This window comes from Salarias fasciatus, chromosome 12 (assembly GCF_902148845.1).
Source record: "Salarias fasciatus chromosome 12, fSalaFa1.1, whole genome shotgun sequence".
In the NCBI taxonomy this organism is placed as follows: Eukaryota; Metazoa; Chordata; class Actinopteri; order Blenniiformes; family Blenniidae; genus Salarias; species Salarias fasciatus.
Genome location: NC_043756.1, coordinates 8590619 through 8610656, shown reverse-complemented (window position 1 = coordinate 8610656; position 20038 = coordinate 8590619). Strand labels below are relative to the sequence as shown.

General features: G+C 41.4%; 2 protein-coding genes across 6 annotated transcripts; both read right to left on the bottom strand.

Moving 5' to 3' along the window:
• Positions 1 to 2056: 2056 nt before the first annotated feature.
• Positions 2057 to 10190, bottom strand: dbnlb (drebrin-like b). Of its 5 annotated transcripts, none has more exons than XM_030104445.1 (15): positions 10026 to 10190; positions 7606 to 7661; positions 7262 to 7374; positions 7098 to 7172; positions 6449 to 6598; positions 6015 to 6092; positions 5644 to 5795; positions 5506 to 5560; positions 5219 to 5290; positions 4866 to 4992; positions 4442 to 4558; positions 3987 to 4079; positions 3737 to 3795; positions 3547 to 3634; positions 2057 to 3423 (listed from the first exon to the last, which is right to left on the bottom strand). In XM_030104445.1, the coding sequence occupies exons 1-15, from the start codon at positions 10106 to 10108 to the stop codon at positions 3287 to 3289; spliced, it is 1455 nt and encodes a 484-aa protein (XP_029960305.1). In that variant the 5' UTR covers positions 10109 to 10190; the 3' UTR covers positions 2057 to 3286. The 5 variants fall into 5 exon arrangements, with proteins under 5 accessions (XP_029960305.1, XP_029960304.1, XP_029960306.1 ...); XM_030104444.1 differs by having other exon boundaries at positions 5219 to 5296; positions 10026 to 10189; XM_030104446.1 differs by lacking the exon at positions 5219 to 5290.
• A 1821-nt stretch (positions 10191 to 12011) lies between these two features.
• On the bottom strand, positions 12012 to 18206 carry ube2d4 (ubiquitin conjugating enzyme E2 D4). The gene is made up of 7 exons (XM_030104481.1): positions 17916 to 18206; positions 16275 to 16338; positions 16076 to 16107; positions 15905 to 15982; positions 15666 to 15771; positions 14677 to 14770; positions 12012 to 14560 (listed from the first exon to the last, which is right to left on the bottom strand). The coding sequence occupies exons 1-7, from the start codon at positions 17937 to 17939 to the stop codon at positions 14515 to 14517; spliced, it is 444 nt and encodes a 147-aa protein (XP_029960341.1). The 5' UTR covers positions 17940 to 18206; the 3' UTR covers positions 12012 to 14514.
• Between the last annotated feature and the right edge of the window lie 1832 nt (positions 18207 to 20038).

The window sequence follows — 20038 nt, the reverse complement described above, 5'->3', positions numbered from 1 at the left end:
TAGAGATGATTGGCAGCAGATGTTTTAAAAAACTGAACCGTTTCTCTCCGACCAGAGTCTCAGGGAATTTTGTTAACCCTTTGAAGGAAATGCAATACTTCAATCCGACTGGATCATTAAAGCTTTTTATTTAAGTTTGAAACTTAAACTATTTCATTTGTTTAAAAAAAAACAAAAAAAAAAAACTACAACTGACTTCCTCGAAACCTCTGGTCTTAGTTTATACAGAAACACTTACACTACAGTTTTCTGTCATTTCTCTTTCACATTAGGAAGAAATGTAGACATCATTACCAGAAACTGTAATTTGTGCCCGCAGTGACCCTCGAACGGGGTTGGAAACAAGTTAGCAGAAACAAAACATGTGGATTCTCTGTCTGACGGAGTGAAAACTGCAGTTTTTTTTTTTAAACAATTTTTTCTGATATTTTCACACAGTTCAGTCTGACTTTGTTTTCCCTTCTGTAAACCTGAAGAGATGTCATGATTAAAAACACACACTCACTCACACACACACATACAAGATGCAGCGCCATCCACATTTCCTCTGCATGTTTTTAACCTCTTTTAAAAGGGGGATGCCCTATTCCTCCATCTGGTGCGGATAGCGGATGACATTTCAGAATGATTAACATTTAAATGTCAAATAAACCAAATATCTTCAAACTGGTCAAATCGAGGGATTTTTCTCCGCCTCAGTGAGGAAAAACAAGTTTGTTATTTTTTGGTTTTTAGAAAAAGAATGTTTTCTTTAGAAACGTTCGAGACTCAACAAGGCTCTGGGCTGAAGGAAATAAATCTGAAAGCGTTGACGCTCGCGTGGTTTTTATCTGTACAATCTGAATTTGATACTTTTTGAAGTTGGCACCATTGTTTCAGATCGTTCATCAAAACGATATGAACAACATTTCACCTCACAGTCTAACTTTTGATTGAGAGGAACACGCTTGCAGTTGACGTGCAACTTTAGAGAAATGCTAGAATTTCCAGAAGTCACATTTTGTTTTGTCTTTATCTTTTGCAGCCGGCGATGAGCAGAAACTTCAGACATCGAGAAAATCCCCCGCTATTCATTTCACACTTTCACTGACAAAAAAAAAAACAAAAAAACAAGGTAGTGAGGTGAGGCCAGCACAATGTAAATGAGGGCGTGTGGAGAGAAATATTGTCCGTCCGACACACAGAAGGCTTCCTGTCTGAAGTGACTCACTATCCTGGGAACAAATGTGAAAAACATGAAGCTGCCACATTAGATTCCAGTCACAGTGACAAACTGTCACTAACCGGGCTGCAGTTTGTCATCTGTCTTCCCCCTTTTTCAGTTACTGTTCTTTTCACAGAATTTCATGCTTAAACCAAGTATTGAATTTACACTTCTTTAATCTTTGCTTGTTGGCACTGTTCTTCTTTTTCTGAACTGCTTACAATAAATGAGCCCAAATCAACTTTCTTGTTTTGTGGTATGAGCAAGTGTGATCTTAAATGACTCACTAAACTGCTCATTTCATTTCTTGAAAAGCCAGTTTACGTATCGGGGGGATCTTTGATACGAAAAGAGGTTAAACAAAAGTGTAATTCCAGCTACTGATACATGCTGTTAGATGTTTTTTTTTCTCTTTTTGTTTGAAAATATTAACTCAGACAAAAAAAAAAAGAACTTCCTTCCACCTGTGTGAAATGAATAAATCAGCTCAGGTGTTGCAGGTTACAGGTGAGCAGAAGAAGAAGCACAAACGTTCGGTTGAAGTTAAACCCGTGACCTGCGAGTCATTCACCTGTAGAACTATTTGATGTGGGAGAAAGTCTGATCAGATTTTCATGTGAAAATGAAACCTATGCATTAGAAGTGAATTCCCCTGGTTGATGCTTTATTCCAGGAAACTGACACGCACACACGCGCGCACGCACACACACACACACACTCACACACACAAATAGCTGAGTTCACAATTTCCAGGTAAACCTTTGAAAAATCCCTCGTTTTTTTTTTTAACCTTATTTTTACTTTGTTAGATGCAACCTTCAGTCTCTCCACACAAAACCCAAACACAACAGGTTCTTTTGTTCATTTTATTATGAAGAATGTCTGTGCATTACAATAGACTCTGGAAAAACAAAAGCAGAATGGAAACATGATGCCCATTTCTCTTCACAATCAGCTGCTTTGCGTCTCCTTTTCAGTCGACTGACCTTGAGGAGCCGATATTTTTTATTCCATGATAAAAGCAAAATGGACTTGCATAAATTTTGCCATCGAGCTGCTGAAATGTTGAATTTAAAAATGCCACCGATCGCATTGTAACCCACTCTTTATGGCACCGCGATCTCACATATTACTGATCGGTCACGCACTCAAACTTCAGTCCGGCGAGATCCAAACAAAGCAGAAAAATAATGCTTACTTAAGCTTCCCTCTCGTCAGCTCGTCCCTGAAAAGTCAGCGCGCTGAAATGCTGAAATTATGCGGTTCAAATGAGGAAGGTCTTGAAATGGAAACTGTTATTTACTCACAGTTTTAAGGAACTTAACCGTTTCATGCATTCGCATACTCAAGTCAACCACCCAGAACACGGCAAACATCTGTTTCTCTGTACTTTAAATATTCACTTCAACCACAGTCATATCAGTACAGGCTGGAAATTCACACAGGATGTAGGTTCAATCACACCATAAAGAAAAAAAAAAACTCAGTATGCCGGTATAGAAAGGCAAAAACAAGGCAAAGGTTCAGGCTGCAGCTGGTACCACCGTCATTTTCCTGAAATGAACAGGAGCAAGTGCTACAAGTGACAACTAAATCATACCTGAAAGAGAAATGAAGCCACTTTGTAAGGAATGTGGACGAGAAGTGTGACCAATGCTCACAATGGAATAAAAGACTCAACAGAGGCTGACACTGCACTGCATCACATTTACAGGTAAAGAGACTCATTTCTGGGACAGTCGGGGGGGGGGGGGGGGGGGGGGGGGGGAGAGATTTGGTCAGCGTGTGGATCGCCACCGATCCCTAAGCTAAGCCGTCAGCTGCTCACAACATCAACACTAAAATGGAATTTCTTTCTTGAAATGGTAAGAGGTCTGAAAAGCGCCAGGCCCACGATTACTGTTCATTGGTCCAAAACGTGGAGGCGAACTCGCCCCAAATTCAGCCTGATCGCCCTGCGAGTGTGTGAGGACCGACTGCTGTGTGTGGTGTTGTACCGCAGAGGTCCTTCAGGTCTGCCACTGTGAGGATCTGAGGGGGGGGAGGCGGGGGGCATCAGTGGGCGGCGGCAGGGGGGAGGGGCTAAATGAGCTCTACGTAGTTGGCCGGGAACATTCCGAAATGACCGTCCGGGCCGTATCCCCGCCACCAGCCCTCGTCGATCATCTCGATCCCGGTGATGATTTCGTCGGGGTCGAAGGAGATCTCCGTGTCGTCGGCTGGGAAGGAAAAAAAAAACAAAACAGAACTCTTATTGAGAAACTCTGCTGAGCAAATGCTACAAAAAAGTGTATTTTTCAGGCTAACGTTAAATAAAAGTGTGTGTGGGGTGGGGGGCTCACCAGCCTGGTAGTCATACAAGGCTCTGGCACAGGTCCCTCTGTCTGTAGACTCCTCGGGCGTCACCTCATAGGAGTTACTCTCCTCCACCTGGGGAAGACATCAGATGTACTCATGTTGCAGGGTTTAATCGTATATAGGCGTAAAGATGGAAATGTCAGTGGACATTAACACACACACACACACACACACCTGAGGGGTTTCTTCAAACGCTGGTTCCTGAACCCACGAGTTGGCAGCCGGCGCCTCCTCTGCAAAGAGAGACGACTGCGAGTGAAGACTGAACGTGAGCGAGGCTGTTTCTCTACCAGCAGGTGGCAGCATCAGCAGCTGAACCTCACATGATTAGACTGATCAGTGGAAGCAGATGGAGGGGTTTGGGGAAAAAAAACCAACATTAAAGGGTGAAAGGAGAGATCGGAGCATGTGATTGGAGTCCCACCTTTCAGCTGCTCCTGTGGCGCCGCCGCCTCCTCCTCCTCCTCCTCCTGCTCCTCATACTCACACCTGGACTGTCCATCATCCACACTGGGCTCTTATCAGCCGAAACACAAGCACAGACATGCATGTGCACAGGGCGACACAATCACAAGTCTGCACAGGCCCAAACACCAACACCAAGACAGCATTCGTGCTATGTTTCAATCATGGGGTAACAAAAGGGGAAACGAGCTCGGGAAAACAGAAAACACAATGAATGGAAGCTGCTGAGTCGTGATAAACATGATGAGATTAGAAGAAATATGAGGATGATGACATGAGAACAGTAATGAGACACCAAGTACTGAGCTTTTGTTAAGCGTAAGGCTGACATCCAATACGGTGTGTGTGTGTGTGTGTGTGTGTGTGTGTGTGTGTGTGTGTGTGTGTGTGTGTGTGTGTGTGTAAAGCTCACACCTGCGGCACGGACAGGAGAGGCGGAGCTGGCTGGCAGAGGAGAAGCTTGGCGCTGAGGTGAGCTGGGTCGCTCAGATTCAGACGCTTGCTTAGACAGAAAAGGGCTTTGAAGGCGCCCTGAGCGGAGACGCGCATTGAACCCCCAGAATGAGCGGCGACAGAAAAAAAAACAAAAAGGGAAAGAAAAGTAAAATGGACGAGAGAGAAAGACAAACACTTTGAGCAGAGGAGGAGACGGAGTGATGGAGACAGTGTTAAGGGTGACGATGGGACGACTGCACAGTCTGATGGAGAGTCGCCACTGTGGGAACTTTGAAAGACGCCAAATCACCAAAGAAACTGAATCAGCCGTTTGTACCTACCGCTACCCGAGACGGCTCGGCGGGAACGTTCGAAACGAGAAACAACACGGCGGTGACGGTACCTGGCTGAGGGCTGGCCGGAGCGGCGGCGGGCGGCGCGTCCGAGTCGCTGGGGGTGATTCCCCGCTCCCGCTGCTTAAACATCTCTCTGGGATTCACGGCACGCTGAGAGATGACCGACGCCGCCTCCTGGAAGACACCAAGCAAAGAATGAAAAGGCATCGCGAGGGGATTTAAATACAGCGAACCCTGATGGTACGGGTACAGTGGAAAGATGTCGTGCGGGAGAAACAGCGGAAGACGGGTTCGATCCCCAGAGCTGCGATCCGAGAGACGGAGCCTCGTTTTGTGACAGGAGAGAAGAAAAAGGAGGAAGATCAGCTGGAAGAGGACACTTTCAGGAAGCTGGACTCACGTTGGCCTTCTCCACAGATTCACCTCTCCTGACTGCTTTCCTCTGGGCTTCCTGGCTCTCCTCCTGCTCCTGCTCCTCCTGATGATGTTCATATCAGTGATGGCACGGCTGATATCTGTCGTCCCCATTTTCGTCTTGCATTGTGTGTATACATTACCCAAAAGCTTTTCTTTTTTAAATGTCAATATAATTCTGAACATCTTGTTCTATATAAATGCCATTAAAAAAAACCCCTTATCTATCAACACTGTATCTAACATCAGATAAATGCTGAAAGCGAAACATACCCAGCGCTGCTTCTCCTGCTCTTTACTCACGGCTTCCTGCTGCTGCTGGTATTTCCTAATAAACATTTCAGAGAGAGAGGAAGCGTCACTTCAGCCTCTTTAGCAGGAGCAGGCCGATCTCGGCCAGGCGGAGCCTACTTCTGCTGGTCGATCTGAGAGGCCCTCTCCTTGTCCCTTTTGTCCCTCTGCACGGTCTCCTTGGCCTCTCGGTCTTTCCTCTCCTTCTCCAGCTTCTGCCGCTCCTCGTCCGCCTTGCGCCGTTCCTCCTGCCGACGCTTCTCCTCTTCTTTCTGCAAACCCGACAAGGCAGCATGGTCAGCGCGGCTTTGTTATCAGTGATGAATAAAAAAAATATCTGCATATTAGAGAAACAGAAATATGCATCAAATATTCCATATTCTTTAACTTTTGGAATATTTTATAAACATGTCAACACTTTTTTTTTTTTTAAAGAGATGGTAGAGGCACTCATCACATTTTCCAGGTTTGAAGAACATTCAGAATTCTACCTCTGCCTGCGCCCAGAAGTTGTCTTTATTGGTTTTTCTGATTTCCGACATGGCGTTGGTTTTTTGGTACACTGAGCCCTGCGAGAAGGAAAGAAAAATAAGTCAGTCTGTCCACCAGACACGCTTCAAAAATGCTCTGACGGAGATAAAATTACTATCTGGAATGATCATTTGATGTTCTTATAGAAGAATGCTGCATAAATAATGTATGAAAAAAGCATCTGTCATAAAACAAAAAAAAAAAAAAAAAAAAAAAGGAAAGGAGCTGGACACCTCTGATCTGGATCATTCAGCATCAAACACGACAGAAAGTGCAGGCTTGGTGTGAGTGAAAACCCACACAGACGTCTCCTGTGCTTCCATACTTTCAGATGCATAATTAAGACCTGCCGTGCCGTTTATCTCTTCCCATCAAAGCAGACGGAGGCGCATACCACGGGACCCTGAGGACCGCTGTCCTGGAAGCGGCTGGAAGCTTCTTTGTGGAAGCTGTAGTTTGCTCCGGAGGCTTTAGCCACCTTCTGCATGATGGCCTCCGGCTCCACATCCTCTTCTGCTCTGGCGTTGATCGTGACGTGGGCCCCCTGAAACAAGGCGAAAACTTTCTGTTCATCAAAAACACAACCAAGGAAAACACCTTCCTCCACTTAAATCTTAAAAAAAGAGCTATAAAGATTCAATATCATCATGATATGATTGAAAATGATTCCATTTAAAGAAAGAAAAATGTATAAATGTGTGTTTCTTCTCATGACAGAGATAAAACAGGGGTTCACACTAACTGGTTGTTTGCAGGAAGTTGTAAAATATGATCTGCTTTTCATCTTGTGCATTTTTCACGAGAACCAATGTGTGTTTTTTTCTCCCATATTAAATTGAAGCAGATCGTATCATAACTAAAGAAAAACTGAGGATTTTTAAAATTGTGCACTTCCTCTCGATCTTTATAGAATCTTTCTTTGTACATACAAAGGATATTACATCAATATTTCACTTTATATTTTTAAAAGAAAAGGTTCAATTATTAATTTTGATTAAAAAATGAGTTTCCTCTTTCTTGAAGTGTCAGTCAGTGTGTGTTACCTTCAGAAAATTGGCAATGGAGCTGACATGATTTGCACATAATCCCTTCCTGGCATCCTTCACACCTTCTCCAGTCTGAAACACAAGACGACATTCCATCAGCCGGAGGACGGCCGCCACGAAAACCGCTGGGAAAATGTACGCGGGCTGAACGCGGCGCTGACCCAGTTGATGAGGACGTATTTGGGCAGGCCGGAGTTTGGATCCTGGACCCGGCAGAAAGCGTACATCACTTTTCCACTGTTGAGTTCCTCAACCAGCTCCTCCAGTCCTCCATCTGATACGTAAACATTGTGGGGAAAGTCAGACGGTGATGGTGGTTGGTTGTGTAACTCCTGGCGCTTTGGGAATAGCGAGAGAGCGCAGAGGCAAGCGATCCTTTTGTGCTGATGTTCCAGGACTGCAGCCGAATGTTGCTGACCATCAAATTCCTGCACCAGTCTCATAATATCGTACCGAGATCATAAAAAAAAAGACGTAATGACAGAGCCAACTCGGTTATACTCACCTCCTTTCTCTGCCAGACGGATATCATTACTGTTTCCCTCGTAGGTGAACAAGGCCCTGGAGAAACGGCAGCCGTTAAAATCCAGGCTCAAACGGGATCGCGCAGTTCACGGGATGTTTAGTAAACCTATTTTAAGGATCTCTCACACTTAAGCCTTCTTCACACAAGAGCTCCACAGAGGAAGTCGGGCACTGTAAATATTTCTGCAGCTTTAATCCTGCTTTATATCACCCATGTCAGTAATCTTTAAAGGATGTGAGCTCTGGCTAATAAAGATTTGACTGAATTTTCATTGCTATAAAAATGCCTAATAAAAATAACCAAAGATTAGCTTCCCTAAATAAACTAAATCCCTAGTTTCTACAGGGCAGTTTTATCTTCCTTTTTTTTTGGTTATTAAGTTTTTTTAATACGGCGTCTTCTTAATGTCGCAGTGGGTTAAAGGGCTTTTTCAGGCTGATGTGGGGAAGAAATTTAGAGGCGATTAAAAGCAAGAAAATGCCGGATAAACATTTGAATTACCACATTTAAAAGGGACATGGAGCTTGCTATAAATGGCCTTCTAATCACTTCCTTTCAGTTTTCATCTCACTTCTACATACACACAACTTCCTTGTATCATATTCTTATATTGCAACTTCGAACACGTTATGTAACACGTTCCAGTGAGAATTATTTACACAGGGTGCGCTTGATTCAAATTTGATGCAAAAAAAAGGTCAAGATGAACCCAAACTTTCATCAAATGACTCACAGGTATTTTTGGTACTTTTTCCTTACAGTTGGAAAATCCCTGATTGAAGATCATGTTGGGCTTTGAGGAACTTTGTGTGCTTGTACATTGTTTGACTCTCGATGTTGACTGTGTGGTTGTTTCTGTTTGTCCCCTCATAGTTTTAGATTGTGTGACAGATTTAGTGTGTGTCTGTCAGTCACCCCATCCCTCCCTGCACACTCGCCCTCATCTGAAGTTTGCAGACAGACACAACACAGTGACTGACAAAAAAAAGTTGAGGAGGAAGTGTTCGGCACGTTGCTGCACAAATAATGGATCTTTAATTAGCAGACATATTGGCTGATTATGCAAAAGCATTTTAGATCTCCTGTCTCCTTTACCGTCACACCAACCAAAATGTCCGTCTTTACTACATCTATGTCATCTGTCTCACAACAGCTCATCCTGGCCTCTAAATATTTATATCTTGACTGTTCAACCTCTATCGGTTTTGAATCACGTCCATCTCAAATCCCACCATCTTCATCGCTGCTGCCTCCAGCTAAGATTCTATCTGACATTGGCCCTGACACTCGTCTCCACCCACTCCATCCTGCCTGCACTTCTTTCCTTCTCTTCTTTACTAAAGTAAATCGTGAAATTAGTCAAATTCCCACAGACTGTTTAGTAGTACTATACAGCTTAGCAACACAAGATGCTGTATAGAGTTTACCTCTATAACTGAGGAGCTACCAGATATATTGTAAGGGCCGATGACCATCGGACACGTTTACATGTTCAAATCTGATCTTCAATGACACAAGCTGTGATAATCCTAAAGCACTAAAGCATTCAAGAATAATTAAATCTGTTCTCACAAGTTGTTTATTCTAGTCAAACTACAAAAGTAAATGTTTGTGAGGCAGGCTGATTGTGTGCCCAGGCATTTCATTTTCTCAGAGAAATCACTAAATGCAAGGTCACTTCTCTACTGTATCAGCTTTACTCCTCTGTAGTCAGCAGGAACAAGCTGTTCAGTAAAATGAGAGAAAAAAGCCACAGAATAGCATCCATTCATGAGAGCTGGTATCGGGTAGTGTGAGCACAGATCCAGCCAGTAGGACTCCCCTGGGCTTGGATTCATTAATCCAGGTCAGGATTAAACACTGCTGCAGTGATCAACAGGTTTCAGTGTGAAATGAGTCCCGTTTCAGCACATAGCGACAAAAAAGGAAGTCTAGTAGTTTTCCCTTTCTCACAGAGGTCGTTTAAAACTTCTGACATCTTACCAGGAAGTGGGTGAGGCAGCTGGTTCACTGACCTCATTCGATTTCAGGTTATTGATAAGGGTGAAACTGCATGCAAAGCAAGATAACTTATGTAATGAACTTCACTGTGAATTTAGTAATAAGCTGTTTAATTAGGGCATCTTGTTAGAAGCCAAAGTCCTGAGGACACACATGATATGATACATGATTTTCCACACATAAGAACACCAGATTTTACCTCATATCATCTCTTACTCGACTCACTACTTCAGATCAAAGACGTGTTGTTCAATGCAGATTAAGAGTAAGTTTATTTCACGTTTAGGCGACCGCACATTAACTTATTATTGGACGACTGAACTGAAAGCTAGCCAACACAGCAGCTAACAGCCTACCGGACACCGAGCTAACGCCGCTTCAAACATGCTGCTTCTTACCAGTTCGTGTCGGATTTTTCATCCACCACTTCTTTATACGCCGCTGTCAATGCAGGGCCGTTTTTACTGAGGTTCACTGCCATCGTTACACCGAGTCCAGCTAGCCCGCTAGCTCTCCGGGATGCGCCCTTCCTACTGGGAGGAGCGGCGGTGATGCTGACTCAGTCGAGGGTGCGCTTCTTTCAGTCCGTCGGCGCACACCGACGGTGCGGCGATTCTGTCGGGAGGAACTACTACATTCAAATATATTTAGAAAAAAGTGTTAAAGTTGAACGAATGAATCACAGTTGAATCGAGGAGCATAGGGTGAAACGATTCATGTTGTATTTTGTTTGTCTGTACCGCAAAAACGTCGAAATGCATCGTGTTTTCAAACATACCCGAGATGCAACAAGCACAGGTATGCAGGGCCGTAACATCACAGGCGAGCTGTGGGCACAAGCGCGTGAAGCCCCCCACCCCCAACCCCTTCTTCAACAAAACACCTTGATTCAAAAATCCTTTGGAACATAAAAAAAAAATCTATATACTAGATCACTCACCGTAGTGATTTCTGCATCACACTGTGTGAAACTAAAAAAGGAAAAAAAAACAGATAAATAAAACAAATTAAAAAGCTATATCAGAAGTTTTTACAACTTAACCCAGAAAAAAAAGATGAAGGATGTTTTGGGGACCCCAAAGAGGAACTGTTAAATATCAGTGATCATCTTGACTCCATGTCATTCGAGACAATAAACCAAGCCTGAAATCTGGGAGGGATTATGGGCTTAGACCACAGCCACATTAGGCCAGTAACAAAATCAGCTTACTGCTGTCTGAAGAATATGAAGAAAAGAAAAGGTTTACAAAGTGTTTCCAGAGTCAGAAGAAACACGGTGAGGCAGCTTTTAGTTCCGACACTCCTCACCTGTGGAACAAACTTCCCGAATACATGAGGACTGCTGACACACTTCTTTTAAATCAGGATTTAAAACACTATTCATTGCTCAGATTTTTCAATAAACAATAGATTTTAATTATTACCTTTATTTTCATAGTGTCTTTACACACAGTGTTGGGAAAGTTACTTTAAAAAGTAATTATAGTTACTGGTTACTTCTTCAAAAGAGTAACCGAGTTAAAATATTTCAAAAGTATGTAATTACAAGGCAAAGTAACTATTGCATTATTTAAAAAAAACATAATAGATAGCATAATAATGAAACACAACAGGTATATTTCAATAGATGTTTGTTCTTTCTTTTAAAAGCTGCATTTGAATGATCAGGGCTCTCCATGTCTGTATCATGTGATTCACTTTCACCAATACAGTTAGTTCTTTCTGTGTGATCATTTAGAACTTTTCTGTCTGAGGAGTTTGCAACAATGTATCAGTTTTAAATGACGTCATCATCCGATTTGACCTAGATATGCAAATGAGCAGCTATTGCAAGTTGGATGACATCACACAGGACATTCCTGATGAAGTTGGCAACAATGTATCGATTTTGAATAACGTTTTTTTTCCCTTTTTTACAAAACAGTGAAGTGCATCAGAGAGACGAGAGACCCAAGATAGTGATTGATTGCGCCGTAACAATGTAAAGAAGTATTCCAACATGTATAGGCAAACTTTATGGAGAACTGCTCAGTGCTGTAAAAGAGATTTTATTGCATAACAGGAATGTGAGGGATATATTTACACCAAATTTAGGCTGTTGTTTTTCAAACTACTCATATTTCAGGGTGTCCTTCAAACCTTTACGACACAAGCAATGCACGGTTGACTATTCCTCATTGTAAAGATGAAGGACTGCAGACAACAGTAAACCAAGATGAGCTTTATTCATATGTTGTAAGAAGGTCGACAGTTATCTTGTGTAGGCTATGTGAGGATGTGTGGACGCTCATAACGGCAGTTCAAGCACACATATTCCAAATTTTAAAATGCATGAAGGCTGGTCCTGCATATTCAGGGGGGAAGCCAGGCTGATTTTTTTTTTTAAACAAAAATATTGATAACATTTAAGCAGGTTTCCTCATCTTCTGACGAATCACCCACTCCGGGGGGGGGGGGGGGAACAGCCCTGATAGCAAATTTACAGTTCACGACACGTTCCGTCTGCCTCTCTATTGATATATACAGATACATACAAAATGAGGGTTAAGGCTAAAATTTTAGTCAGAGGTGTTAGGCAGATGATTTGTAACGAAATCCCTGATATCTGGCAAATGGCTGTGAGACGGTTCTCCAGAGTGCAAAGCATGCCAAGCTGCCTATATAAACTTCTACAGCGCACACTGGACGAGGGAAGTAAATGATGTAGTGCCGCTCGCGTGGTGAGTCGAGGCTGCATTCAGTCCTACAGCTGGAAGAGAGTTAGCTTTCAAATAAATAAATAGCCAGGGGAGAAAAAAACAACAACAATGCACACAAGGATTCAACTAGTTGTATTACACTTAAGGTTTTGCAGAAAAAAAAAAACTTAAATTGCCTTCAGAGGTCATTTTTTCACCCCTGAAAAAAAGATTTTAGTGTATATCATATCAGGACATCTTGTTTTGACAATTTTCTCTACAGCAGCTAACAATGATGAAAGTCTATATTATTTGCCTAAACTGTGGTGTTAATTCTACAATCAAAGCTTATAAATTCATCATGCTTAGCTACATGTTTTCCTGGATGAGTCCATTCAAAAATGCCTCGATAGTGAAATTTCGTCCCCATTTTAATATTCAATATTTCCCTTTATATTGGCAGCATCAGCACATTGAGCCACAACTTTTTTTTGAAAAATCAACTTTTCCTACCTACGTTATCCAACAGTTACAATGGATTATATTAAAACTATTACATCATGACACATCACAATCATGTTCAGTTCTTGTGAAACGAATGAAAACAAAATGCCTAAAACTAAAGCTTTTGAAGATACAATACAAAAAGTCACAAATGTATCACTCAGACAAAATCCTTTACTGTCAGTGTCGATGATTCATCCAAAAACAAAACACAAAAACTTGCAGACCTGATCATGGAGATAAATAAATGTGAGGCGTCAATATTATAACATTAAAATAAACTGTCATGGCAAGTTACTGTACTTATTCACCTCGAGTAACTAGATGCACATGACCTCAAAGGACTGGGATCTGAAAAAATGCCAAGTCTCTTCAAGTTCCCATTTTCAGCACGAGGGATGCCTGCGGTGACCAAAGGCCACTGCTTTCCTAATTGAGCAGAAGCGCAAACGTTTTTAACAGTTTGTTCTCCTGGTTAAAAGCTGTTCACATACTAGTGTTCAAATAAAAAAGTGTGGGAAAACTGTGGAGGGCTGATCAGGGCCCATCTCTGCCTTTGGAGCCTCTAATCGAGCATAAAATATTGTTTTTAAGTAAACAAACCAAGGAATGAAGCCTTGTACTGTTTTAAGAAGTGGGATTTCTGGGGCTGTAGTAATTTTTCTCACCATGGGTCACTGCATGTGAAGGCTGATGATGTGTTCGGATACCTGAGTAACTGTACTGAGGAGGCGGCACACAGCTGAGCTGCACGCCAGAGAGGAGCTATGTTGATATCCACATAACACAAGCAACAAGTCAACAGCAGTCATTTGTGCATTCTGGGCATCATACATTGATGGATAGTAACAGGAAGTGGGGAGGGGGGGGGGGGGGGGGGGGCAATGACAGCATGTGTGAGAAAAATGGCTGTGAACATTCCCCCTCTGGAGCTCCACGGCGAGCGTGGGCGCGCTGGTTGTAAACAGCAGCGTTCCAGTGTCGTCAAACCCATTTAATACTGATACAATTTGAAACGCAGTGGATGATGGGAGACCGATCCTGCTTTCCCGGTTTTCACATTGTTTCGGGGTAGAGACAGTTATGTGCCAACAGATGATGAGCTGCTGGTTGTGGCACTGCACCTTTTTCTGTTCTACAAAGAACATTCTGTCTCAATTGCACATATACCGTTTGAAGAAGAAGAAGAAGAAAAAAAAAAAAAAACACAGAAAGGCCACTAAATTCATGGAAATACAGTAATAACAAGACTTCCAGTGGGACACAGACAGTACCTCTGAAATGAAAGGAGAATATATCTCCTAAATGAATCCAACATGATGCTTCTGAGTAGCATGATATGACTCATTGACAAAGAAAAAGTATGCATTAGTTGCAACAACGAAGGTGATGATCTCAAGAGCAGGAGTAACAGTTTGAAGTCTGAGTAGTGGGACTGTGAAAAGGTTCCGGTATTCCTTATGGGAGTGCTTTAAGGAGTCCATCAGGTCCTGCTCAACAGATCCATACAGGTCATGAAGGAAAGCACACGGTAGCAGTTCAGCACACGGAAAGCCAAATGGCACTGTACCTCATCGTATCGCTTCCTCCTCCAAACATGGGCTGTTGATTCGTTATTGTTTTATCCGCGGTTGCTCATTTGCCTCAAGTTACAAATCATTTGTTTCTTTTGTTCTTGTGTGTATTTTCAAGCTTCCTGATTTCCTCACATTGCATACTTCTGTGTCCATTCCCTCGCCAATTTGTTGTACCTGCAAAAACACATGCAACGTTTGGAAATGCTGTGAGAAATGTCAAACATATTCAGTCAGTATGAAATCAAGTGTGTTGATTAAGAAATGTGAAAGTCATCAGGTGGGGCACTCACTTTTCCCGATCAGCCTTGTACGTATGCGCGATCTCTGGTACCAGTGGGTCGTCCGGGTTTGGATCACAAAGGAGAGAGCAAATAGACAATAATACTGCGGAAGAAAGAAAGTCAGAATTACAGAAGATCTGTAAATGAGAAAACCTCTCATTTACAAACCTACACCGAGCAGAACACTCAAATGTGATTGTAATGAGTTAAATGAGCATGTGAAGTGAGGAAATATCCTACAGCCCAGTTTTTTGGGATAAAATTAATTTTACAAAGCTTTCAAATGAAGGTCTTCCTATATATTTAGCCGTTAGAAACTTTATACAACTGTGAGTACTGACTTAAACAATTTGAATAAATGAGCCAGTCTGCATGCTGATATCCAGGAGAAAGGCACAGGGACATATGCTGAGATCCACAAACATCCCCATCGGTCTGCACGCTGCATCATTACGTCTAGAGGTTCCCCTGAATCTTAATATGAACCAGGTGTTGCAGCATCACCAGAAGTGGACAAGCTGTTGCAATAAGAAGGAAATAAGAGCACAGCAGTGTGACTCCTTGAAGTGTTGAAAAGCCTCACAGACCATCACCACTGCTGCTACGTTCTTATAATCAGGACTGTTAATCCCTCCAGTGCACTCACTGATGTAGCTATTATTTAATTTCACTTCTCCCCCAGCAAACTCCACTCTTCTTGTTGGAATTTCGCCAGTTTGTCATTTTAGCGCAGCCCCCTTGTGGATCGACTGTGAAACACATGGAAGTGTGAAAGGAGTTCTATTTCACTGTTTTCATGCATCTTTAGATTATAAAGGAGATTTTACACACAATTTATTTTGACTTTATGGCTTCACAATTATCCAAAAGTATGTTTGTGCCAAATAGACTTTTTTCCCCACCACGTTTAGAAGATAAGGAAGCCCATAAAGGGACAACTTGATTTGAAACTGTCCAATCTGATATGATACACAGGCCCTGCCACAATCTCTTCTTACCTTTAGATACTGTAAGTGCGGGGGACCATTGCGATCTCAGGATGTCCAGACAAATACTCCCATTGCTGTTGATATTAGGGTGGTAAATTTTTGTTGTGAACGCAACCTGTAGCAAAACATGACAAGGGCACTTCATTTATTTTTTTTAAAATATAAATGACAGAAAACTGATTGAAAAGTTGGTTTGGTTGAGGTAAAATTGTGTCTCACTGAGTGACAAGCACAAAAGCTTGACTCACTTTGGGTGGTTTGAAGGGGTAATCTGTAGGGAAGTGAATGGTGAGGAAAAACACTCCACTCTGATAAGGGCTGTCACTCTGTTGGGAGTAAAAATAAACAAGTTCAGTGTGTCATCAGCAGCTTTGATTTTTATATTTTGGAGTTTCCAGCTGAGTGGCTGTGTTACCTACCGGACCCATTATCGTGGCCTGCCAGTGAAACACTGAAGAGAAAATGATATGATTAATCATCCAAATACATAGATTTTAATCCACAAAAGGACAATGTCACTTTACACATGCTATATTAAAATTGTACTCATTACAGATCAGAAAAGCATTATTATGTTTACAAAAAAAAAAGAGACAACATGAGTTACGTCGCACTTACAATCTTCTCCGACTGGTCCAGCAGAGCACTGAGCAGGAGGGTCCCTCTGCAGGTCTGACAGCTCCTACAGGCACAGAAATCACATTAACAAACTTGAGAAATCGCATCTCTATTCTTTTATTTAATGTACAGTGATGTGACGTTCAAGAGGTGTGAGAACTCTAAAGAATATGGTCATGGAGCAGGTCTGACATGAAATGATCAACAGTGGAACCGTGACATAATCAAATATATTTACGTTTATCTTTATAACATCATAGGTCACAAATGTATAACATTTCTCTCTAAATGTGCATTTTGGAAGATTCAACCTCAAATCTGATATAAGTCATGCAGATTTTTGAAGTTAAAAAAAAAGATCAGAACAACTGACATAAACTTGAGACTCGAAGATTTCAGTCAAAAAATTATAAAAGAACATTTGTATGGTAACTCCTGACCTCACAAACCTCAATCAGTAAACTTCTCTGTCTGTATAAAAAGTCTCTACATTCTAGTATAAATTATTAATCTAAAAAGTTGTATTTATTAATAAACGTTTAGATCTATGTACTTAAATGTCTCAATTATTGTGTCACCAGCACTGACCACATCCTCCAACATAAATAGAAACTGTTGTCATTTTGCTTGTGATACAGGACTCTACCATCTAATAAGGTTCAATTTTGAAATAGTGTTTTGGGCATCAGTTAATCCTTAAATTCAACATGACATTTAAATGAAGATCAAATGACAGCCAAAGTGGCTTTATCACATTTTCTGTGGTTGTGATAATACATTGCAATATGTGTATCTGTGTTTTTAATCTTGGCTGTTGTGACACAAGAAAAAAAGAAGTCGTTGAACAAGGAAAAATTAACTACTTGCCCATGAATAATAGTGACAGCAATAAGAGAGACCATTAAATCAGATGCACTCACAATGGATGTAAACCCACTACAGCAGTTTATCAAATCACTCCAAAAGCAGACAGCAGATGTTAAAATAGAATTAAAGCGGGTTATTTAACATCCATTGAATGAAAGTCTATCTATTCTGTTATATAAATACACACCATGGCCTGCTCCAGTGCCCCATTTGCCATTCCTTATATGGCAACACTGACACTAGGGTTCAATTTTGGCAACCATCAAGCAGCTGTCATTCAGCCACTAAACGCAGGCACAAAGTCAGACAGCCTCAGCCACCGACCACCGGGATAAAGACAACTGACAGCCTCATAATTTAGGAGCAAATCCTGACCGTGCCAACCAATCAGACCAACATGTCGCTAGCTACAAATCTGCTATCCAAACACTGCTCTGCGAATTTACTCTCTCTCTCTCTCCACTACTTACAATTAACTTTTGAGACAATATTTCATAAAAATTTCAAATATCTAATCCAGATCATGAGAAAATGTTGAAATAAGGGCGTCGTGATAACATTATGATCAGCAATGCACCAACAGGGCCAACACAGTGAGTTAGCTCGTCTTTGTCTGTGAATTATTTTGAAAAGGGCCACACAAACAAAGCTACGGGGGGCAATTCGAAATACTGAAAAGACTACAGACTACACCGCCTTCAAAGAGGGCGGCACACTTGGAAAAAGACGCCCGGTGGTGGGCAAAGCTGACACACGAAGAAAATATACACTCACCTTCTGAATTCTTTTCAACGCCATTGCTCCAATGGCTATGCTAGGTAGCCTGTCAGCTAAGTGTTAGCGCTTCACACATACAATTCAGCTTCTGTGGCCGCGTGCTCTCCACCCTCACTTCACGTTTACTCAGGAAATCACGACTAGCATGTAGCAGACTTGGGGATTTTGAATTCTAGCACTACAGATCTACCGGTAATGCGCTATTTGTTGGTCTTTCTTCTGCTGCCTCTCTCCTCTCATCCGCACTCCTCTCGGTGCCTGGCAGACGGGATTTGGAAATATCGCGAGATTTTACAGGCACGAAGCAACAATTTGGACTTCCTTTAACTTCCATGATGATGGTTCTTACACAGTTTTTTTAACCTCTAAATATTATTTGAGACAATCACATATTGTAAAGTCTTCAACAAGCCGTGTCTCATTTAATTATTGGCGTAAAATGAAGCCAAATCGTAAAAATGTGCACGTCAACAGTTCTTCTTCTTACTATTATTATTGAATCTTGTACTTTGATGTGTTTTCTGTTAATTTGATCATTTCTGCGCTAATATTGCTCACTGTAAAGCCTGGAAAATCCTGCCTTATGTGATATTTGGATGCATTTTCTATTTATTCTGAGTGGCCCAAATTCCCTTTAGGATTACTAAAGTATTTTTACTTCTATTCTATTCTATTCTATTCTATTCTATTCTATTCTATTCTATTCTATGATCACAATGGAAACCCATTCAATGTACACCCAGCTCGTAGTAAATTTATTAATACCATGTTTTTTATTTCTAATTCTTTTTTTTTAAACAAACCTTTGTTCAAATTATGAGGTTTTTAGACAAAAAACAGAGGAAACATAACTTTCCAGGGGCGAAGAGGGCTTTGCAAAAAAAAAAAAAAAAAAAAAAAAAAGCCAAAATGTGTAAAAATGTTCACAGTTTTTGTTGCCCTTTGATTAAGAGAAAACTTAATCGATTTGATTTACTACTTGACCTCACTTTTTAAAGCAATAAAGGAAGTTTTTCTGTGTGAACTTACTTTTATGAATGTAGAATTTTCCCAAAAGCATGATTAAATTAATAAAGACTGTTTCATTGGATTTTGTCATATTTCTTAAAGTCAAAGGAGCCAAGAAGTACATCTCTCCACAACTTAAAGTCTTTTTCAATAACTGTTTAAGTGTTAGATTGCCATAGTTAATATCTTAACATGAGTTATCGTGACGTTTGAACAAGAAAATTAGTCAAAACTGAACTTTCATCATGATCAGCATACACTATAAACTTCAACACAGTTGACTGAGGACAGGTGTCCACAAGATGTCACTATTTGAAAAGAGCAAAATACAGTCAGAGTGGATCATGCGGGTGATACATGTTTCTTCTTAAATATGTATTCATGAGCTAGCAAATCTAGATAAAATTTGTAATTAATCAGCTGATGAATTCACATTTATATTTTTGCTGTCAAAGGTTTTTCTTCTTCTCAAGTGCAGAAGTGTACAACAATGGTTCACCTAAGTACAATGGAGCTAAACACGTGTATTATTTACACACACTCATGAAGAATAGAGGAAAAAAAAGACTATAGAATTGTTCATTCAATACTCAATCACAGTAAAGGCATATTCATCTGAGTCAGCTGCGTGCTCCGGTTTCTGCGCAGCCTTGTCTCGCAAAGCCTCATGAGCTTCCCTTTATATGTCTTAAACAAGGGTGAAAAAAGAGCTCTCATTATTTTAGTGAGTATGTATGAATGGCTCGCAGTGTTCATTCTTCTTAAATGGCTGATTCAGTGTCAGGTTGAGGATCCTATCGTCAATGTGACACTGAGAGGGACCATTTTCTTTTGGAAAACTGAAGATTCCTTCAGATAATATCTTATTGTTTGCTCATCTCTGTGCTCTCAATGACCTGCCTGTCCTCAGGGCTCGCCTGTAATCAGATTCAGCAGGCAGCAGAGGTAGCAGTTTGAGTCTTGTGCAGCAGGGGCCTTGTGTTCTGAGTTTGTCTACTTGGAGAGGCCATTTATCAGCATGAGGTTTTCAGACACAGTCAAGCCCACACTCTGTTGGCTTGAAGCCTCGGTTCACAAAGCCTCCCACGGTCAACCCACTGCAGCTTCCTCTG

Excerpts from the sequence above, each read along its gene's own strand:
- ube2d4 (XM_030104481.1), bottom strand. The coding sequence starts at position 17,939 with ATGGCGTTGAAAAGAATTCAGAAG. Across the intron at positions 16,339-17,915 it reads CGTTGAAAAGAATTCAGAAG|GAGCTGTCAGACCTGCAGAG; the intron begins GTGAGTGTATAT and ends CTGTGCCTGTAG. Across the intron at positions 15,983-16,075 it reads AGGCCACGATAATGGGTCCG|AGTGACAGCCCTTATCAGAG; the intron begins GTAGGTAACACA and ends TACTCCCAACAG.
- dbnlb (XM_030104444.1), bottom strand. The coding sequence starts at position 10,108 with ATGGCAGTGAACCTCAGTAAAAACGGCCCTGCATTGACAGCGGCGTAT. Across the intron at positions 6,093-6,448 it reads GCGGTCCTCAGGGTCCCGTG|GGCTCAGTGTACCAAAAAAC; the intron begins GTATGCGCCTCC and ends TCCTTCTCGCAG. Across the intron at positions 3,424-3,546 it reads CTTGTATGACTACCAGGCTG|CCGACGACACGGAGATCTCC; the intron begins GTGAGCCCCCCA and ends TTTCCTTCCCAG.